The following is a 20,968-nucleotide window of genomic DNA, read 5'->3' as shown; positions in this document are numbered from 1 at the left end:
TGGAGACCACCTGTTAAAGATGATAAGGACCCAGGCTGGAGTGAGAACACCTGGGACCTAATCCTGCTCTGCCCACCTGACTGGGAGCCTCCCCTCCCTAGGCCTCAGCTTCCAGATCTGCAAGATGGAACTGATGATCCCCTTGGAGAGGGTTCGAATGAGAAGCGCTGGGCCGGGCCAGGAGTGAGGAAGGAGGTGAAGGCACCAACTGGCTCTGCTTCTATCTTGGGGTAGTCACCCAACCTTTCTGGAAACCATCTGCAAAATGTCTCCCATTTGTGTGAGGAGCAGGAGCTAGACCAAGCTGGGGCTGTGGTCTGGGGAGACTGAGATTCAGGGAGGAATCATGCAGATTCAGTAACCAGAATTCGTAAGGGACCACAGTGCCAGCCAGTGCTAGGCAGGGCTGAGTTAAGGGCCAGCCCACCGCGGGGTGGGAGGTAGGGGGTTGGGGGGGGGTTAGAGAAGGCCTAGGAGGACCGGTATGGGGTTTCCTGGCCCCAGGCTCCGCCCAGGCTGCCTTACAGAAGGGGAAGTGGGCCTGGGCTGAGTCACTCATCACCCACCCTCTGACTCAGAGATGCCACTGGCCCAGCCCAGTCTCTGAGCAGCTTGGATACCTCTGGCCTCCACTCTCAGGCTTTGCCAGGCAGGATGGAGGGATGGATGGCTGTGGTCAAATCCTCCTTGGTGACTCAGGACCCTTTCCCATCCAACGGGCACCCACTGCCATAGCAGGGACCTCCCTGTACCACCCTCATTTCTAGGCCTTGTGGGATGCTTGGCTAATGAGTGAGCCTCACGTCAGATTAAAGCCTGCCCCTGGTGGTTGTGCGGACAGGTGATTGGGGTTGTGTGTGACCTGGGAGCTGATTTGTCACCAGATTCAGGACCATTAGACATTGAGGTGATTCCCCCAAGGGCACAGCCAAAGCCATCCCTATCACCCCTCCCAGTAGTGGGCACAGAGAGCACTGGATTGGGAGTCAAAAAGCTTGGGTTTGGCAGGATGTGGTGGCTCACACCTGTAATTCCAGCACTTTGGGAGGCCGAGGGGGGCGGATCACCTGAAGTCAGGAGTTCAGGACCAGCCTGGCCAACATGGTGAAACCCCATCTGTACTAAAAATACAAAAATTAGCCAGGTGTGGTGGCATGTGCCTGTAATCCCAGCTACTTGGGAGGCTGAGGCAGAAGAATTGCTTGAACCCAGGAGGCAGAGGTTGCATTGAGCCCGTGATCATGCCATCACACTCCAGCCTGGGTGGCAGAGCAAAACTTCCTCTCAAAAACAAAAGCCCAGGTTTGAGTCCTGACCCCTCCTACTTATGATGTGACCTCAGGCTGGCCTCTTCTTCTCACAGTATCCTTGGGAGTGAAGATCACCAAGATAACAGTGGGGAGGGAGGGTCCCATTGAAAGGTCATTGTCCCTCCAGGCTCTGCTCCTCAATATTTCTGTTGCCTCAGGCAAGTCTCTTCACCTCTTTGAGCCTCAATCTCTGCATCCAGTCCCTGCTGGGAAGCCTTCTCTTTAGGTAAACAGGTGTTGCCTCCCTTAGGAAGCTCTGTTCTCCCCATAAAACCCCACCCCATTCCATGCCAAGCTGATTTTGAAGCTCCAACCAAAGCTCACCCCTGCTCCCTGCACCTCTCCAGGCACGGCCCTGATCACATCCCACCATCAGGGCTGGATTCTCGTCTCTCTTCTCCACTGGACTGGGCTCCAGGAGGGCTCACTGCTCTCTCCCAAGCACCGGCATAGCATGTGGCATGGAGTGGGCAGGAGAGATTAGTCAAGAACAGAGACAGCAGAGTATAGTGGGTGCACCTGTAGTCCGAGCTCGGACTGCGAGCCAAGATCGCACCACTGCACTCCAACGTGGGTGACAGAATGAGTCTCCATCTCAAAAAATAAAAATAAATAAATGAAAAAGAACAGGGGCTTCAGAGTTGGACTTGTGCTTGAATCCTGGCTTCAGTACATCTGAGCTGTGTGACCTTGCGCAAGGTCCTCCCCACCTGTGCCGCTGTGCATTGAGTGGGGGCAGCAGTAGAACTTAACCCCCTACCAGCTTCTGGAGCTGTAATGGACAAAGGCCTAGGAAGGCCTCAGTCTTATCACAGATGCTTCCACTTCCTCCTCAAGGCTTCTCTCGTTATCTGCCCCACCCCTCCTCAGCCTGCCGGAGCACATTGAGAATCCCCCAGGGATGCTCCCGCCCGAGCACAGCAGTGTGGATGCCAAGCCTCCAGTCCCCTTGTCCTGCCTTGGAGGAAGCCTGGGAAGCTGGGTCTGTGCTGGGCATCCTGCCATTGTGGACTTCGAAACAAAGACCTGTCTCAGGCCCAGCTGCCTGGTGCCCCTTCTACCCTCCCCTGGTGGCCCTTGGATTGGCATTCCAGGGCGCCAGGGCAAACAAGGATCATGAAGAGTCCTTGTTTGCCCTGGCCCCCTGGAAGGAGCAGCTCCTTCATGCTACGCTGCCCTCAAATTAGCTCAGGGATGTCAAATCCTCCACCACTGCACTAAATAACTTCCTGGAAATAGCACAAAATACTTAACTGAGGGCCACTTAATGGAGGCCCACGAGAGGTTTTGAGCCACGGACGCACATGACAGACCCTATGTAGAGAAAAAATTGGAAGGGCTCGAGACAGGAGGCAGGGAGATGAGGGAAGACCTGTTGTTGTGGTCTAGGTAACTACATGACAGTGGGGACAGTGTTGGGGCAGAGTGGGTATCGGTTGTATTGATTTAGAATAACTATTAATCTCAAAACCTTACGGCTTAGAGCAACAAACATGTAGTATCTCACAGTTTCAGTGGATCAGGAATTCGGGAGTGGCTTAGTGGGTTGGTTCTGGTTGAGTTTCTCAGGAAGTTATAGTCAAGATGTTGGCCTGAGCTTCAGTCATCTGAAAACTCGGCTGGGGCTGGAGGATTTGTGATGCCCCAATGGGTTCACTTTGCCCGCTGCCTAGACAAAGCCGATTTATCAAGACAGGGGAATTGCCAATACAGAAAGAGTAATTCACACACAGCCTGCTGTGCAGGAGACCAGAGTTTTATTATTACTGAAATCAGTCTCCCCGACCATTCAGGGAGCAGAGTTTTTAAGGACAACTTGGTGGGTTGGGGGAAGCCAGTGAGACAAGAGTGCTGATTGGTCAGGGATGAAATCCCAGGATGTTGAAGCTGTCTTCTAGTGCCCAGTCAGTTCCTGGGTAGAGGCCACAAGATCAGATGAGTTAGTTTATCCATCTGGGTGGTGCCAGCTGATCCATCAGGCACAGGATCTGCAAAATATCGCGAGCAGTTTAGGAGCAGTTTAGAGAGGGTCAGAATCTTGCAGCCTCCAGCTGCATGACTCCTAAACCATAATTTCTAATCTTGTGGCTGTTAGTCCTATCTAGGCAATCTAGTCCCTAGGCAAGAAAGAGGTCTGCTTTGGGAAAGGGCTGTTATCATCTTCATTTTAATCTATAAACTATAAACTAGGTTTCTCTGAATGTTAGTTCAGCCTATGCCCAGGAATGAACAAAGACAACTTGGAGGTTAGAAGCAAGATGGAGTCGATTAAGTTAGATCTCTTTCACTGTATCAGTCACAATTCTGCAAAGGTGGTTTCAGATTTACATTCGAAATGGGGCATTCATGTGGCTGTTGGCAGGAGGCCTCAGTTCCTTGCCATGGGGGCTTCTCCAGAGGGCCCCTTGAGTGTCCGCAACACATAGTAGTGTCCACCAGAGTGAGTGATTCAAGACAGCCAGAAACCACAAAGTCCTTTTAAATCTAATCTCAAAGGTCACACGCTTGTCATTTCTCCAGTATCTTACTGGTTACAAGTCTATTTAATATGAGCCCTTCCCACATTGACTACACAAGGGCAGGACTACCAGGAAGACGGGATTACTGAGGACATCTCTGAGGCTAGCTACCATATCAGTGAATATCTGTTGAGTGAGTGATTGAGGACTTGAGGACATAGCCTGGAGCCCTATGAGGAATTAGCCTGGGAGCATTCTGTTCTGGGTGGGGTCTTGTCAGCCACACCTCTGCATCCTCCCTAACCAAGTACTGCACAGTCCTCGCCCGCAGCATGCACTTAGATGTTTGCTCAGTGAAGGCTAGTGCCTGCCTTCTGTGCTCCCCACCACTGGCAGGACAAGGCCTGGGCTCCCTGGTCTGGTATTTGAAGCCCTGGATGTTCTGATGTTTCTAAGCCTACCCCACTGCCCTGAACCCTTTGGCTATTGGGGACCACCCCTGTTCTCTATGCCTGCTTAAGTCTTTCAGTATCTAGGTCTCCTGCAGCCCTATCCTATCCCGACTACCACAACCCTCATGTGCCCCCTTCCTCCTCCTTTTTTTTTTTTTTATTGAGACAGAGTCTTGCTCTGTCTCCCAGGCTGGAGTGCAGTGGTGCGATCTCACTCCAACCTCCGCCTCCTGGGTTCAAGCGATTCTCCTGCCTCAGCCTCCTGAGTAGCGGGAACTACAAGTGCACACCACCACACCCGGCTAATTTTTTTGTATTTTAGTAGAGACTAGGTTTCACCACGTTGGCCAGGCTGATCCGCCCACCTCGGCCTCCCAAAGTGCTTGGGATACAGCCCTAAGCCACCATACCTGGCTGCCTCCTCCCCCCTCTAAACTCTGCCAGCATCCCAGCTGCACCTGCTGCCTAGGCTGGGAATTTGTTTGTATGTTTAGACTTTCTCTGGAGGAGAACCCTTGTTATGCTGGAGCCCAAAATCAATCAAGCCAAAGCAACGTTCCCTGTTTTTATTTATTTTTATTTATTGAGGAATAAACAGTCTTTATTGGGCTCAGAGCAGGAGTCCATGGGTCTTGAATACATCTGTGTATTTGTGTTTCCTTCTCCACATTCTTTTCGGCCTGTTTCTGTAGCCGCATGAGCTGGTTTTTTTTTTTTTTTTTTTGAGACGGAGTCTTGCTCTGTCGCAGAGGCTGGAGTGCAATGGCGTGATCTCGGCTCACTGAAAGCTCTGCCTCCCGGGTTCACACCATTCTCCTGCCTCAGCCTCCTAAGCAGCTGGGACTACAGGTGCCCGCCACCACGCCCGGATATTTTTTTGTATTTTTTTTTTTTTGGTAGAGACGGGGTTTCACCGTTGTTAGCCAGGATGGTTTCCATCTTCTGACCTCGTGATCCATCCACCTCCACCTCCCAAAGTTCTGGGATTACAGGCGTGAGCCCCCACGCCCGGCCATCTCGTGAGCTGTTTCTTATTCCGGTAGTGGATCTTGGCCTTCTTCCTCTTCTCCTGGAGGGCGGCTGCCACTGTCTGGTACTTCCAGCCAACCTTGTGAGCCAGGTGCCCCAGGTAGGCAAACTTCCTTGTAGGCTTCAGATGCACGACCTGGAAGGCAGCAGGAACCACCACCCGCTTTTTTGTCATAGGGCGGTGGGATGCCATTACACACCTTGAAGTAGTCCTGGGCGGCCTGGCCTCCTTGGTCTCCTTGCCTCGCCGTCCACCAGAAGATGCGGCTGGGGACCTGGAAGTGGTGGGGGCCCAGAAGTGGCAGGTGCATACGGAAGGGTTGCTGTTTATGTGCTTGCGGAGGAAGGCCAGGTACTTCAACTTGTTTCTATGGACAATGCCAGAAATGTTGATGTCCTCGCAGTGTATGATCACCACCTTCGGGCCTTCTTAGCCACCATGGCCGTCAGGAAGCCCAGGAGAGAGCCTACAGTTCCAGCTACTTGGGAGGCTGAGGTGGGAGGCTGTAGTGGGTCATGATTACACTACTGCACTCCAGTCTGGGTAACAGGGTGGGGGAAAAAAAAAAAAAAGAAGGAAAAGAAAAGAAAAAGAAAGGAAGAAGCCACTAGCCTGGCATTGCCCAGCTCAGTCAACAAAATAGCCTTTTTTTCCCCCCAGGAAAAGTAATTACAAATATTTTGCCAAGGGCACATCTAGCTTGTCTCCCAGAAATGGGCCTGCCTTAGTATTCCTTCCATACCCAGGAACTAGCTAGAAGGAGCCTGAAGGAAATCTGGTTTCAGCATAAACATGATGATGGACTTCAGCGTCACAGTTGGGAGCCCATAGTCAATTTTGCTTTCTGTAAATAGAGGTCTGTGGGGTGGGTACCTTCTTATGCACGGGTGTGGCATTGTGATTCCCATTTTACAGAGTAAGCAACATTTCAGAAAAATTCCAGGGTCTGCCTGAAGTCAAAGCCAAGAGGTGAAAGAGTCAGGATGACAATCCACACCTCTCAACATTCATCCCAAGCTCCTTCTTAGGTGATATTGGGCCGCGATCCAGAGGTGGAAAGTAATGGATTCTTAGGACTTTTTTTTTCCTTATTTTTATTCATTTATTGAGGCACCACTGCACTGCATCCTGGGCAAAAGGGTGTCGCTCTGTTGCCGAGGACGCAGTGCAGTGGTGCCATCATAGCTCAATGCAGCCTTGACTTCCTTGGGCTCAAGTGATCCTCCCACCTCAGCCTTCTGAGTAGCTGGGACTACAGGTGTGCACCACCATGCTGGGCTTTTTTTTTTTTTTTTTAACTTTTTGTAGAGAAGGAGCCTCACTATGTTGCCCAGGCTGATAGCAAATTCCCAAGCTCAAGTGATCCTCCTGCCTCAGCCACCCAAATTGCTGGGATTACAGGCATGAGCCACTGCACTTGCCCTCTAAGGACATTTAGATTTAACATCCCAGGATAGGAAAGCAGGGCTGTGTGCTTCAGGGTCAAGAGCTACCTGCCCCTGGGATTTGTAATTAGATCACCATCTCAACACTGGTCATTCCGACAAATCCTCAGGGCCAACAGCACGTTCCTGTTTATCTGACAGGGCATTATAAACTTCACAGAAACTTCTCAAACCAAATTTAATTGACTTTGGAAAGAAAGTGATTCCTCACTTTTGGAGAATGTTAAAGGTTCATGTAATCAAACAGAGGCCTAGAATCCCTGTTCTAAGCCAGGGTGTTAGGCTATGGGACCATTTCTTTCTCCCCTACTCTAGGACTGCATTCAAACCTAACATGACCTTCTTCCTAGGTTGTCTGAGTAAAAGGTTGCTCTACTCTGAGTCCAAAAGAACAGCATGAACTGTTTGGGAAAAGGACGTGGACCCTCTCAAAAGCCCTCAACCTTAACCTCTCCCACTTAGGAGATGAAATCCTGGTCTCATCATGTCCAATTCTGAATATTTAAAAAGAGAATTAGAAAGGAGGAATGGCTGGGCCCAGTGGCTCATGCCTGTAATCCCAGCACTTTGGGAGGCTGAGGAGGAAGGATCACTTGAGCCCAGGAGTTTGAGACCAGCATGGCCAACATAGTGAAACCCTATCTCTATTTTGTATAAAAATATAAAAAGTGATTAAAACTTTAAAAAGGAGGAATGAAAATTATGTTTACTCAACTATGAAAAAATGCTCAGGAGGAAGGACCTAGATCACAGTACTAACATGTTGACTTGGTTAGGAAGATAGGGATACTGTGGCTGGACCATATTTGTTTTCCTTTTTCTACGAATGAGCATGTAAAATGGATTTCTGTGCTGGGCGCAGTGGCTCACACCTGTAATCCCAGCACTTTGGGAGGCTGAGGCGGGTGGATCACCTGAGGTCAGGAGTTTGAGACCAGCCTGGCCAACATGGTGAAACCCTGTCTCTACTAAAAATACAAAAAAAAAAAAAAAAAATTAGTTGGGCATGGTGGCAGGCACCTGTAATCTCAGCTACTTGGGAGGCTGAGGCAGAACTGCCTGAACCCAGGAGGCGGAGATTGCAGTGAGCCGAGATCAGGCCATTGCACTTTAGCCTGGGTGACAGAGCAAGACTCTGTCTCAAAAAAAAAAAAAAAAAAAAAAAAAAATTCTGGCCGGTGTAGTGGGTCACGCCTATAATCCCAGCACTTTGGGAAGCCAAGACAGGTAGATCACTTGAGCCTAGGAATTTGAGACCAGCCTGGGCAACATGGTGAGACCCTGTCTCTAAAAAAATTTTTAAAAGATTTAAAAAATAGGCCAGGCGTGATGACTCACGCCTGTAATCCCAGCACTTTGGGAGGCCGAGGCAGGCAGATCACGAGGTCAGGAAATCGAGACCATCCTGGCTAACATGGTGACACCCCATCTCTACTAAAGTACAGAAAATTAGCCGGGCATGGTGGCGGGTGCCTGTAGTCCCAGCTACTCGGGAGGCTGAGGCAGAAGAATGGTGTGAACCCAGGAGGCGGAGCTTGCAATGAGCTGAGATTGTGCCACTGCACTCCAGTCTCGGCGACAGAGTGAGACTCCGTTTCAAAAACAAACAAACAAACAAAAAAACCAAACAAACAAAAAAAATAATAATTAGCTGGGTATGGTGGTGAGTGCCTCTAAGTTCCAGTTACTCAGGAGGCTGAGGTAAGAGGATCACTGGAGGCTGGGAGGTTGAGGCTGCAGTGAGTGGTGATCACACCACGGTATCTAGCCTGGGCAATAGAGTAAGACCATCTCAAAAAAATTTTTTTTTTAGTTAAAAAAAAAAAAGTCCTCAGGGTTCCAATTCTAAGATAGATAGATTAAGCATAGTCTGTGTCTCCCACTGGCTGCAACTAAAAACCCTGGAAAGAATGCATCTGACGGCCGGGCGCGGTGGCTCACGCCTGTAATCCCAGTACTTTGGGAGGCCGAAGCAGGTGGATCACGAGATCAGGAGATCGAGACCATCCTGGCGAATACGGTGAAACTCCGTCTCTACTAAACATACAAAAAAATTAGCCGGGCGTGGTGGCGGGTGCCTGCAGTCCCAACTTCTAGGGAGGCTGAGGCAGGAGAATGGTGTGAACCCAGGAGGCGGAGCTTGCAGTGAGCAGAGATCGCACCACTGCACTCCAGCCTGGGCAACAGAGTGAGACTCCTTCTCATAAAAAAAAAAAAAAAAAAAAAAATGCATCTGAGGACTCTGAAAAAGAAATATAAACAAGGCTGGGTGCAGCTGTTCATGCCTGTAATCCCAGAACTTTGGGATGCTGAGGCAGGAGGATCACTTGAGGCCAGGAGTTTGAGACCAGCCTGGGCAACACAGTGAGACTCTGTCTCCAGAGATTTTTTTTTTTTTGGTAGCAGCAGTAGCAGTGGCGGCCAGAAAAGCACCTAAAACTCTGACAGAGCGGAATCCTTTCATCTGTCCAAAGCATCTGCGATCTGAAAAGTAGAAGAGGGGAATCTCCATTGCCTTTTTTCTCTCTTCATCCTGTCACCTGGCCCAAGAGCACACCCCGCCATGGAAGGTACATAACAGAGTGGGGAGACTAAAGGTCCCAATTTCTAGCTAAAGGGCCAGGAAAATGAGGGGTCTTGAAAGCTGGAGAGTGTGGGCGAGAATGTGGACAGGAGAGAGCTTGTGAAATAGATCCCATTAAGTTGCACATGAATGTGTAGGCTCACATGCATACATCTGACTCTAAACAGTATTCCAGTGAATGAGAACTGAACTATTAGGCAGAACACCCAGGTTTCAGACTGGTCACTGGGTGGCATAAGCTTAGGACTGTTCTGATTTACATGGCAAAGGCTTTGAAACTGAACTGATACTGGAACTACAACAGCCCACAGGAGACAGATCAGAACTGAACCTAAGAGGGTCAACCGCCTCCTAAAACAAAAACCCAACATTTTCCGTGGGATTTAAACAAGACCTGCTCAAAATGCCTGGGATACAATCAAAATTACACACAAAGAATGAGGAAAGTCTGGACCCTGAGATGACCCAGATGTTGGAATTATCAGAAAAAGACGATGGGAGTTTCACTTTTGTTGCTCAGGCTCGAGTTCAATAGCGTGATCTCGGCTCACTGCAACCTCCACCTCCTGGGTTCGAGCGATTCTCCTGCCTCAGCCTTCCGGGTAGCTGTGATTATAGGTGCCTACCACCACATCCAGCTAATTTTTTGCATTTTTAGAGATGGGGTTTCAACATGTTGGCCAGGCTGGTCTCGAACTCCTGACCTCAGGTAATCCGCCCGCCTCAGCCTCCCAAAATGCTGGGATTATAGGCATGAGCCACCACGTCCAGCCCAGAAAAAGACTTTAAAAATGAAAGATGGAAAGTCTTAACGGAGAAATAGAGGACAAAGAAAACAATCGAATAGGAATTTTATTATTTTTTTAAATAAGTTTCTTTTTTTATTTTAATATTTATTTATTTATTCATTGAGATGGAGTTTCGCTCTTGTCACCCAGGCTGAAGTACAGTGGTGCAACCACCGCTTCCTGGGTTCAATGATTCTCCTAAGCCTCTGGAGTAGCTGGGACTATAGGCACGTGCCACCATGCCTGGCTAACTTTTTTGTATTTTTAGTAGAATAGACAGGGTTTCACCATGTTGACCAGGCTGGTCTCAAACTCCTGACCTCAGGTGATCCACCTGCCTCAGCCTCCCAAACTGGAGGGATTACAGGCTAAATAAGAATTTTATAACTAAGAAAACATAAGCATCAAGATTTGGAAATGATGTTTCTGACCTATTCCCTGGAAAATGTGAATGTTACTTTATATGACAAAGGAGACTGCAGATGTAACTTATGCAGATGTAACTGATTTTATTTTTATTTTAGTGGGTTCATTCTAATCACATGAGTCTTTTAAAGCAGAGTGATTCTCTTTGGCTGGACTTAGATGTAACAGAAGGAAAAGTTAGAGGCATTTAAAGTGTGAGAAGAATTCAACCTATTTCTGGAGGGGGACACATAGAAAGCACCAGAATGTGGGCAGCTTCTACAGAGAAAAGGCCAGCCCACAGCTGACAGCTAAGAAAACAGGGTCCTCTACCCTACAACTGCAATGAACTAAATTCAGCCAAGAACCCAAATGAACATGGAAGCAAATTCTTCCTCAGAGCCTCCAGGGAAAAACACATTTGGTTTTGGCCCTTATGAAACGTGAGTTTGACCTTGTGAGACTTTAAGCAGAGGACTAGTCAAGTCCAATCAAACTTCTGACTTACAGAAATTGTGAGAAAATATATGGATGTTGTTTTAAGCCACTAAGCCAACAAGTTTGTGGTAATTTGTTACAGCACCAAGAGTAAACTGCTCATTATCCAAAATGAGCAGCAGAGAGGAAAAAAAAAAATTTTTTTTTTTTTTTTTTGAAACAGGGTCTCACTTTGTCACCCAGGCTAGAGTGCAGTGGCGCAATATTGGCTCACTGCAGCCTTGACCTCCTGGGCTCAAGTGATCTCTCACTTCAGCCCCAACAAACAGCTGGGACTATAGGTGCATGCCACCACACCCACCTAAAGAAAAATTTGTTTTTAAATAAATAGTCTCAGGAATTCACGGACGTCAAAAGGTCTAATATTCATGTTATCAGTGACACAGAAGTACAGGACAGAAAACACAGAAGTATGGTGCAGAAAACAATATTTGAAGAAACCATAGCTGAGAACTTCCCAGATTTCTGAAACACAATCAGGTGGCTCTGTGAACTCTGATAAGGATAACCCACAGATATCCATGTCCATATACATCATAGTCAAACTGATGAGAACCAAAGACAAGGAGAAAATCTTAAAAAGCAGCTGGGGAAAAATAAAGCATTACCTGTTGGGAAGCAATAGTTAGAATGCCTCTGGATTTCTGAGAAAAAACCATGGGGGCCAGAAGGCATAGAACAATTTTTTTTCTTTTTTTTTTTTGAGATGGAATCTTGCTCTGTTGCCCAGGCTGGAGTGCAATGTCGTGATCTTGGCTCGCTGCAACCTCTGCCTCCCAGGTTCAAGTAATTCTCCTGTCTCAGCCTCTAATCTCAGTAGCCGTAATTACCGGCACTTGCCACCACGCCCTACTAACTTTTGTATTTTTAGCAGAGACGAGGCTTTTGCCATGTTGGCCAGGCTGGTCTCGAACACTTGACCTCACGTGATCTGGCCACCTCCACCTCCCAAAGTGCTGGCATTACAGGCATAAGCCACCGTGCCCGGCCTCAATTGTATTTCTATATACTAACAATGAGCAACTGGAAAAAAATGACAACAGCCCCCCCAAATGAAATATAGTTTGAGACCCATTCATGGATCTCAAATCCAGAAATCTGAAATGCTCAAAATCTAAAACTTTTTGAGAGCTGAAATGACTTCGAAGGAAATACTCATTTAAGCATTTTGGAGTTGGGATGCTCAACTAGTATTTGCTGCAGGTAAAGCAAATATTAACCTGAAAATAATCCAAATATTTCTGGTCCCAGGCATTTCTTTTTTTTCTTTTCTTTTCCCTTTTTTATTTTTTTTGAGATGGAGTCTCATTCTTGTTGCCCAGGCTGGAGTGGAATGGTGCAATCTCGGTTCACTGCAACCTCTGCCTCCCAGGTTCAAGTGATTCTCCTGCCTCATCTCCCAAGTAACTGGGATTACAGGCACCCAGCTGTAAAAGAAAAAGCATTTGGCTTCCACTGGAATCTGGAGCCACAGTTCGGTGTCAAACAGAGCAGCCGTGCTTGTTTCAAATGCTGTTTGCTGAAAACCTCTGGATCAGAACAGGTGGTCTTGAGCCAGGTCCTTGGCACCGAGGGGATGTGAACAATCCTGAATTCCAGGGCCTACTGATGGAGTCCGCACGTTAGTCCCTATGACACTGCCCCCTTATGAATCCCAGTAGTCAGCCGGGATGCCAAGTTTTCATATTGATTCTAAACAAGGCTGCAATCACTGTTTAGAAGTAATTGGGGGACACTGGAATTGTGCTCCTTGCTTCAGGACCCCTAGATTGCGCCTAAACAAGATGGAAGCTCTCAAAAGGCTCTAAGTCTAGGCCTCCTCTGAGGTAGGGTCTGAAATTACTTAAGCCATTTTTTTTCTTTTGCACAGAGTAACTTTTTGGAACAGTACTTTATAACAATAAAGGGCTGTGCACAGAAAGGAGAGATGCCATTATGAGGATGTGTATGCTGACCTGGGACCAGCAGCATTAAAGAGTCTATCATTCATGATGAGAGCTGCCATTTGCACTAAGCACACACCATGTGCCAGGCATTATGCCAAGAAATTGTTGAATCTTCATGACAACTCTGAGAAAAGGGTTGTCATTGGACCGATGAGGACAGTGATGCTCCCAGGGGTCCAGGTCGCATGAAGAGGAGGTGACAGGGCTGGGCATTTGTCCAAAGCTCCAGCCTTCCAAGCCAAGGCCTGTGAGAGGAACCCCTGAAGCCTGATGTCAGGCCTATTTTTCTCATGTGCCCCGGAGAAGGGGACCAACACCATCTTTCATCAAAGTTTGGTGAGGGATGGCCAAGAGCTCTTTGAAACTTTGCCATGTACAATAGCACTCACAATTTTTTTTTTTTTTAATTTTTTATACAGTGGTATCCGGGTGCAGTGGCTCACCAACACTTTGGGAGGCTGAGGCAGGAGGATTGCCTGAGGCCAGGAGTTTGAGACCAGTCTGGGCAACATAGTAAAACCTCATCTCTATAAAAAAAGAAAAAAAATGAGGCGGGCATGGCGGCACACATCTGTAGTCTCAGCCACTCAGGAGGCTAAGGTAAAGATGATCACTTGAGCCTGAGAGGTTGTGGCTACAGTGAGCCATCATCACACTACTGCACTCTAGCATGGGTGACAGAGCAAGATGATCTCAAAAAAAGAAAGAAAAAATTAAACAGTGGAATGTTTTCTTTAAAAACTACCTTATACATAAGTACAACCTAGAAAACCAGAATTGGGCCACTTGTAGTGAAGGTGGAAGCACAGGTGGCCTGGTACCCCCCAGGATTCCTGGAGCACTGCCTGAAGGCCATTTATCTAGTAGACTGGCACTTACTGTGAGAAGCGCAAGAGGTACCATGATGCTTAAGGTTCTGGCTCTGGGTGTGGAAGAACGAGGTGGAATTGTAGCAGATTCATTCCTGGGTCACTCGGTTTTGGGGAGGGATGCAGGATTCCAGGCCTGCCATGTGCAGTGGGTGCTGGCCTCTTTCTTCTGGGAATCATCTGCCTCAACCTATCCCCTGGCCAGCAGAGGCCTGTCACTCACAGGGCAGAAAATTGACCTTCACCATTTCACAACTAGTGAGTTCACTCTTTAAAAAAATGGATTACAAAGTTAAAAGCTACAGCAACTCTTTTTCCTTGTGCTCATAAAAGGCATCATCTGTTTTTTTCCGTATAAACAAAAGTAGAATGTTCAAGTTTGGATCTTGGTGTAGGATCAACAATAGATCTGTACCTCTGACTCCAATGCAGGGGCTGGTGGGATGGCTCACAGTGGAATCATCAAACGGACTTCCTTCTCATAGATGTCAGGGATCATTCCCATTGGGGAACTGACCATGTGCACAGTGTTCTTGCCAAACAACTGAAACTCATAGTGGATGAGCTGCTCCCAAAAGCCGCTGTTGGGTCGGATGATGGGCCTGCATGACTTGGTCCACGTGTGGGCGTCCAGCAGGGACATGGCGTGGTACTTCATGAGGTAGGCGAGGCACAGGGCGGCTGAGCGGCTCACACCAGCAGCGCAGTGCAGCAGAGTACGGCCCTGCTTCATCTCCACGCTGTGGATATGGTCAGCAATAGGGTCAAAGAAGTCACAGAGACGTGAGTTAGGGGCATCAGTTACAGGTACCTGCATGTACTGGATATCCTCATACAAGGTGTTCACTACCTCCACTGAGACATTAATGACCATGGTGATCTGGTTGCTAGACAGCATGAGCTTGTTGTTGGCGGCCACACCATTGCTGATATACAGGCTCTTGGTTATCTGCGAGAGGCCGCTGACTGAGGGCTGCCGGAACTGAACTGGGAAGGCACACGAGGGTGCTGTCATCAAGGCGGTCGGTCAGCGGTCAGCAGTCAGCGAAGCATGAAGGCTGCGTCTTTCTGCTAGGCTGTGTCCATGGAAAACTGCAGGGAGGGAGAGGATGTTTAGAGGGCAGGTGCCCAGAGGGCCAAATCCAGGGGATCCCTGGGAAATGGATGGATAGGCCTATAGCATTCCCCACGGTAGTCCTCTGATCATCACAGCAGAATTACCCAGCAAACTCATTTAAGGCACTGACACCCAGGTCCCTCTCCAAACCCACAGAGTCAGATTCTCAGGGTGAAGAGCATGAATCTGTATTTTCAGCTTGCTTCTCAGGTGGTCTAATGTGCACTGCCCTATAGGACAAAGGGCAGGTCCCCAAGTCTGGCACTTGAGGCCTCCCTTGAAGGGTCCCACAGTTCTAGCTGGGCAGATGACTTGTGTCCCTCAGCTGTGCCCTGGTCTGACTCTCCATTTAAGCTCACACAGCCCTCTTCTTGCTGCTCTTCCAAATTCTCTCCTTCCTTCCAGTCCCTCTGAGTGGGAACCACTTGTACAGTCTTCCTCCTCAGTCTTCTGACTTTATGCCCAAATCATAAGGCCCTGAGCCAGTGGCATGGAACCAGAGCCGACTGTGCTGGCAGTCACTGAGGAGGCTGGTATAAAAGTAGGGAGGGTCCCCATTTCCCCCCGCTAAGAACAATCTCTTTAAAGAGATAGGATATGCCCATGTGAAGCTCATGTCAAATACAAAGTCCTAAATTGTTAGATAATGCTCCTGCACCTTGCCTCTGAAGAGGGCCTGGGAAAGGGAGTGGCTGAAAGCTTCCTGAAGTCAGCAAAATGGGCACCACAGCAACCCCACGGGCAGCACAGAGAGGCAGCAGGGCCTCAGGAAGACCTGCCACACCTGCATCATGCTGCCTGCAGCAGAGCTGGGAAATGCACCCCAAGGAGAGGCAGACTCCCTGCCTTCACTCACTTGATAGGCTCAGCCACCAAGTCATCGCCATAGGGGTTCAGCCACAGATCTGCTCCTGCGCCGCGGACCACGCAGTCGTTGGTGCTCTTCAGGTGCGGCCCGGGTCCCTGGAACATTCGTTAAGACTCTCGGACCCTCACTTTCTCAGTCTTAAACAAAGCTGCAAAACCAGGACATCTTTATATGTCCCACTGAAATAGGAGCATTTGGATTTAGATCACACCTTTCAAGGCCAAATGGCAGTCTTTACCAGGCATGAGAAATGAGGAGCCAAAGTTTTGTTTCCCTGCTTAATATATTTCAGTGGCTATCCACTGTCAGGATAAGATGGAGCCACTTAGTTTGGCTGTCAAGGCCATTTGTGACCTGGCTCCTGCCTGTCTCTCCAGCCTCTTATTAGGCTTCCCCATGCTCTGAAGGGCCTCAGGTGAACTGAGCCACTTACAGTTCCTTAGGGACAGCCTGTCCTCTCCAGCTAGTGGCCTTTGCCTCTGCTGATCTCTCAGTCCCTTTCCTTATGAACTTATCAGATCCTGATCTGGTCCATTCAGCAGAGGACTGCAGAATTCTGAGGAGCCTTAAGGTACCAACTCAAAGGTAACTGTTTTAAGGGAAATCTTCTCAGATCACGCCCCTCCCTCATGTTTGACCAACTCTCTGCTCCAGGCTTTCTTAGCCCTGTGTTCTCTCCTTCCTAACACTTATTAAGATGTGGTTTTGCCCTGATCTGTCTGATTATTTGATGAATGTCTGTCTCTCCCACAGACTGTGAGCCCTTTAGGGATATGACGGTGTCTGTCTTCACTCGCACTCTATCACCAACTAGTGCCAAGCGCTGTGTCCCCACAAGTAGGTGCTTCATAAATATTTGTTGAATGAAGAAATGACTCCCAACAGCTATGACTCTGCCTTCTGAGAGGTTTTTCTGGAAAGAATGAGTTCTCTGGCCATGTTTCTCTAGAATTCCAGGGAGTGGCTGGGTGGGGATGGGGGTGGTTCTGACTAAAGAGAAAGATTAAAGGTTGGATAGGCAAATCCTACCTGCCAATGCCCTAGACTCAAATGCATCAGACTCATCCCAGGAAGGACAGAGAGGGCTGGCTTGTTATAAAGGTGATATGAAGGGCAAAGAAAAAGCCTCCTGAACCCAGATGGAAGCCTAAATGCTAAGGAATATTCTGGATCCTCATCAGAAAATCCAGAGAGAAGTGAACTGACGTCCCCCCAAACCAGTGCCCAGTGGGTAACGGGAATACAGGAATGTGCTGTTCATCACAGCAACTAAAAGTTTGCAGAAGTGACAATGCTCTGGCGGGTGAGGGTAGTGATGGGAGTAGTCATTTTCATGCTAGTAAAGAAGTATCTATCAGGGCTGGGCATGGTGGCTTCATGCCTATAATCCCAGCACTTTGGGAGGCTGAGGCGGGCAGAGGTCAGGAGTTCAAGACCAGCCTGACCAACATGGTGAAACCTCGTCTCTCCTAAAAATACAAAAATTAGCCAGGCGTGGTGGCATGGGCCTGTAGTTCCAGCTACTCAGGTGGCTGAGACAGGAGAACTGCTTGAACACGGGAGGTAGAGGTTGCAGCGAGCCAAGATCGCGCCACTGCACTATAGCCTGGGCTACAGTGTGAGACTCCATCTAAAAAAAAAAGAAGAGGCCGGGCGCGGTGGCTCAAGCCTGTAATCCCAGCACTTTGGGAGGCCGAGACGGGCGGATCACGAGGTCAGGAAATCGAGACCATTCTGGCTAACACGGTGCAACCCCGTCTCTACTAAAAAAAAATACAAAAAACTAGCCGAGGGAGGTGGCGGGCGCCTGTAGTCCCAGCTACTCGGGAGGCTGAGGCAGGAAAACGGCGTGAACCCGGGAAGCGGAGCTTGCAGTGAGCTGAGATCCGGCCACTGCGCTCCAGCCTGGGCGACAGAGCGAGACTCAGTCTCAAAAAAAAAAAAAAAAAAAAAAAGACAAAAGAAAAGAAATACCTAGCAGGCACTGTATTAGGTGTTGGAGATACTGAAATGTACAAGACAGGCATGGCCCGTTTTCTCAGAGAGCTCAAAGTCTAGCGGGAGAAATAGATAGTAAACAGGCAATTTCAGGCAGACAGAGCTTGAAAATAGGGTATCAGTACCTACCTTACAAGGATGTTGTAAAATTAAATGAGATAACCCACGTAGAGTTTTATCAGGGCTTGGCATAGAGTAAGCCCTCTAAAAATGATAACTATTTTTCTTGCTTCTGATAGGGAAGTTAAAATGCAGGGCTCTGTGAAAGGGAAGTGTAAAGAGAATTCTTCCAGGCTGGAGCCTAGGGAGTCGCAAAGACCGCCTGAAGAAACCACAAGAGATCTAAAGAATGCTTAGCTTGAGGGGGAGAGAGGAGAAGAAAAAAATAGCAACTGGGTAGCAGTTCAGTTTCACCACTTTACAGCCTATGAAGTCTTTGGCTTCCCTCATCCGGTTCGATCTTCAAAGCAACCTAATCAGACCGGCGTCTAGATTTAATATTTCCATTTCACATAAGAGGAAGGTGAGACACAGCGGGGAAAAGGACTTGTTCAGTCATAAAGCAAGGAAGCCAATCTTTATGGTCTATTATGTTTGGGAAAAAAGAACAAACATCGCGGGGAGGTCGTCAAATACTAAGTTATGAACGTGGAACAAAGTCCAAGAGTTAAGGAGAGCGAGGCACCACTTCTAGGGGTGGGCCGGGTAGGTTTCCTGGGGGAGCTGGCATTGGAACAGGTTTCTTCGCCTGCGTGGTGTCAAGACCCCGAGGGTCTTACCTCTCTCCCTCAGGAGGGTGGGCGGGTTCATTCAGGAAGTAGCCGCTTCCGGAAGCCTCAGGCGAGGTTCTTCGGGAGAAAGACCAGTCAGGATCGGGAGCCTCAATCTCCGATGGCCTAGCGCTTTGGTTTCCATAGCAATGGTCTCTTCGCAGAAAGGAATCGCTTGTGCTTGGTCTTCAGAGAAATCCTGGCCTCGGCTCCACGCCCCTGAGCAGCCCCACCCTGGTTCAACCGGTTACCCGCCCTGCCGGCAAGCCGGGGTCACTGCAGTCCCCGTGGTGAAGCAGGGTCAGCTCAGCTCACCGCACCCTACTCCATCCAGCCCTGCCCATCTCTACGGCAACGGGCCGGGTCGCAGCAGGGCTGCATCGGAAGGACAATCTCGCCGCTTCCGCAGCCGCCCGGGCTCTGTGCGCATGTGCGACACCCTCTTCCCCCCCCCCCGCCTCCGCCCCCTTATGCTTCTCCCAGGCAACCAGCCGCGCTCGGCTCCAGGCTCCGCCCAGGGACTAATTCCAGGTCTGCGTGCGCCCAACTAACATGGCCCCCAACCGGCCTCCGCGCGCCCAACGAGCATGGCTAAGCAACCGGCCTCCCCGCGCTCAACGAACATGGTTCCCAACCGGCCTCCGCGCGCCCGACAAGCATGGTTCCCAACCGACCTCTAGCTTCCAACTGTTTCTTGAACAGGGAAGCCGCCATGACACAGCAGACTACGCCCTCGGTCACAGGGGACCTGAGATCCTACACGATTTACAGGACCGGCGCCACCTCGGGCTGGAACCTCCCGCTCGATAGGGCCGCGGCTAAGTAATCGGCGTAGGGGTTCTTCCAGCTCCGGGCACCAGCCCCTTCCCAGTCTAGCTCTTCGGACTCCCTGAAGCCTGAACTCCACCACCCAGACTCTCGGGAGAACCCGGAATCCCTATCTCCCGTCCACATTTTCTCAGAATCAATTCCGGCCCTTCAGTCTCCCAGGCATGACATCCATCGTGTGGTCCTAGCGCCCTAGGTGGTGAGCCCTGACTCTCCTTAGAGCCTGGAGAGGCCGAGGTCCTCCAAAGCTCGAACCCGACCCACAGTCCTCAGCCTCTGTGTTCCCCAGTGATCCTGGAAAAGCCCACAGTTCCCTCTGCCTGGTCCTGATCCTCACAAACCCACGCTCCTTTCCATTCCACAACCCCTATCACTGCATCCTCCAGGCTCCCATCCATGGAGGACTTGAGGTGGAAAGCAATTTGGTTCAAAATGACCATTATTTATTACTTGAAAGAGAATATTTCCAGTAGTTGCCAGCCTCCTCCAGAGAGTATTTCCAGTAGTTGCCAGCCTACTCCCCTTCTAGTATTGGTAAATTTGTTGCGCCACTGAGTGGGTGTAGTTTTATGTGTCTTTAAATGTTTTAATGATTTTTTTTTTAAACAAAAAACTCAGGATTTGGGGGACGTTTTTGTTGGAGCATCTTGATCTCTAAACCAGCCTTTTCCATCACGTCATACCTAGGCTATGTATAGGGGTCAGAAAAATGTAAATGACAGATTGGGAAGTTGGGTTGTTCATACTAGTTTGTAAATAAAAAACATTCACAACACTCCAGTTCCAAATAGGCTGAAAATGAATTAGAAAAACTAGTCCTTCAATATTTTTTATCCTTCTACAGTTGTCTTTTTTGACCTAATTATGAAAGTAGTGTACACTTACAGAAAAGTAAGGACAGGCATTGTGGCTCACGCCTGTAATCCCACCACTTCACTTTGAGAGACTGAGGCGGTTGTATCACCTGAGCTCAGGAGTTTGAGACCAGCCTGGGCAACAGGGTGAAACCCCATCTCTACAAAAAATACAAAAAGTAGCTGGGCGTAGTGGCTCACCTGTGGTCCCAGCTACTCGGGAGTCTGAGGTGGGAGGATCGCGTGAGCCTGGGAGGTGGAGATTGCAGTGAGCTGAGATTGTGCCACACTACTCTCCAACTTGGGTGACAGAGTGAGATCCCGTCTCAAAGGAATAAAAGAGAATAGAAGACAAGACAGACGAGCAGTATGAGTGGCTAGAGACAATCACTGTTAACATTTTGGTGTATTTTGATCAGAATCCATTCACATGTATATATGTTACAACATGCTTATACTTAAAAAATGATACATCACAAAAGTTCACTTTTTAGTAACCTGCTTTTTTCTCCCATCTAATATACCACCTGTCTGTTTCATACACAATTACATGTATTTTATGACATACCAAAATTTGCTTCCATATTGTACATTTTGTTTCCACATTTTAGAAATATAACATGAACAATTTTTTTTTTGAGACAGAGTCTAGCTCTGTTGCCCAGGCTGGAGTGCAGTGGCACAATCTTGGCTCACTGCAACCTCTGCCTTCTGGGTTCCAGCGATTCTCCTGCCTCAGCCTCCTGA

General features: G+C 48.8%; 1 protein-coding gene across 5 annotated transcripts; it reads right to left on the bottom strand.

Annotated features, from left to right (window-relative positions):
* Positions 1-3,043: 3,043 nt before the first annotated feature.
* On the bottom strand, positions 3,044-18,976 carry DUSP18 (dual specificity phosphatase 18). 5 transcript variants are annotated; one of them, XR_002725078.2, is made up of 4 exons: positions 18,549-18,971; positions 15,760-15,919; positions 13,797-14,878; positions 3,044-3,298 (listed from the first exon to the last, which is right to left on the bottom strand). XR_002725078.2 is itself a non-coding variant. In XM_023185403.2 (3 exons), exon 2 carries the CDS (start codon positions 14,799-14,801, stop codon positions 14,235-14,237), a length of 567 nt encoding a protein of 188 aa, XP_023041171.1. In that variant the 5' UTR covers positions 14,802-14,878; positions 18,549-18,976; the 3' UTR covers positions 3,044-3,298; positions 14,202-14,234. The 5 variants fall into 5 exon arrangements, 2 of the variants coding, with proteins under 2 accessions (XP_023041171.1, XP_023041170.1); XR_002725079.2 differs by lacking the exon at positions 18,549-18,971 and adding an exon at positions 17,899-18,536; XR_002725077.2 differs by lacking the exon at positions 15,760-15,919 and having other exon boundaries at positions 18,549-18,976.
* Positions 18,977-20,968: the final 1,992 nt, after the last annotated feature.

The sequence above is a fragment of the Piliocolobus tephrosceles genome, chromosome 19, assembly GCF_002776525.5.
Source record: "Piliocolobus tephrosceles isolate RC106 chromosome 19, ASM277652v3, whole genome shotgun sequence".
Lineage (NCBI taxonomy): Eukaryota > Metazoa > Chordata > Mammalia > Primates > Cercopithecidae > Piliocolobus > Piliocolobus tephrosceles.
Note: the sequence above shows the minus strand (reverse complement) of the source record. Positions and strands in the feature narration are given on the sequence as shown.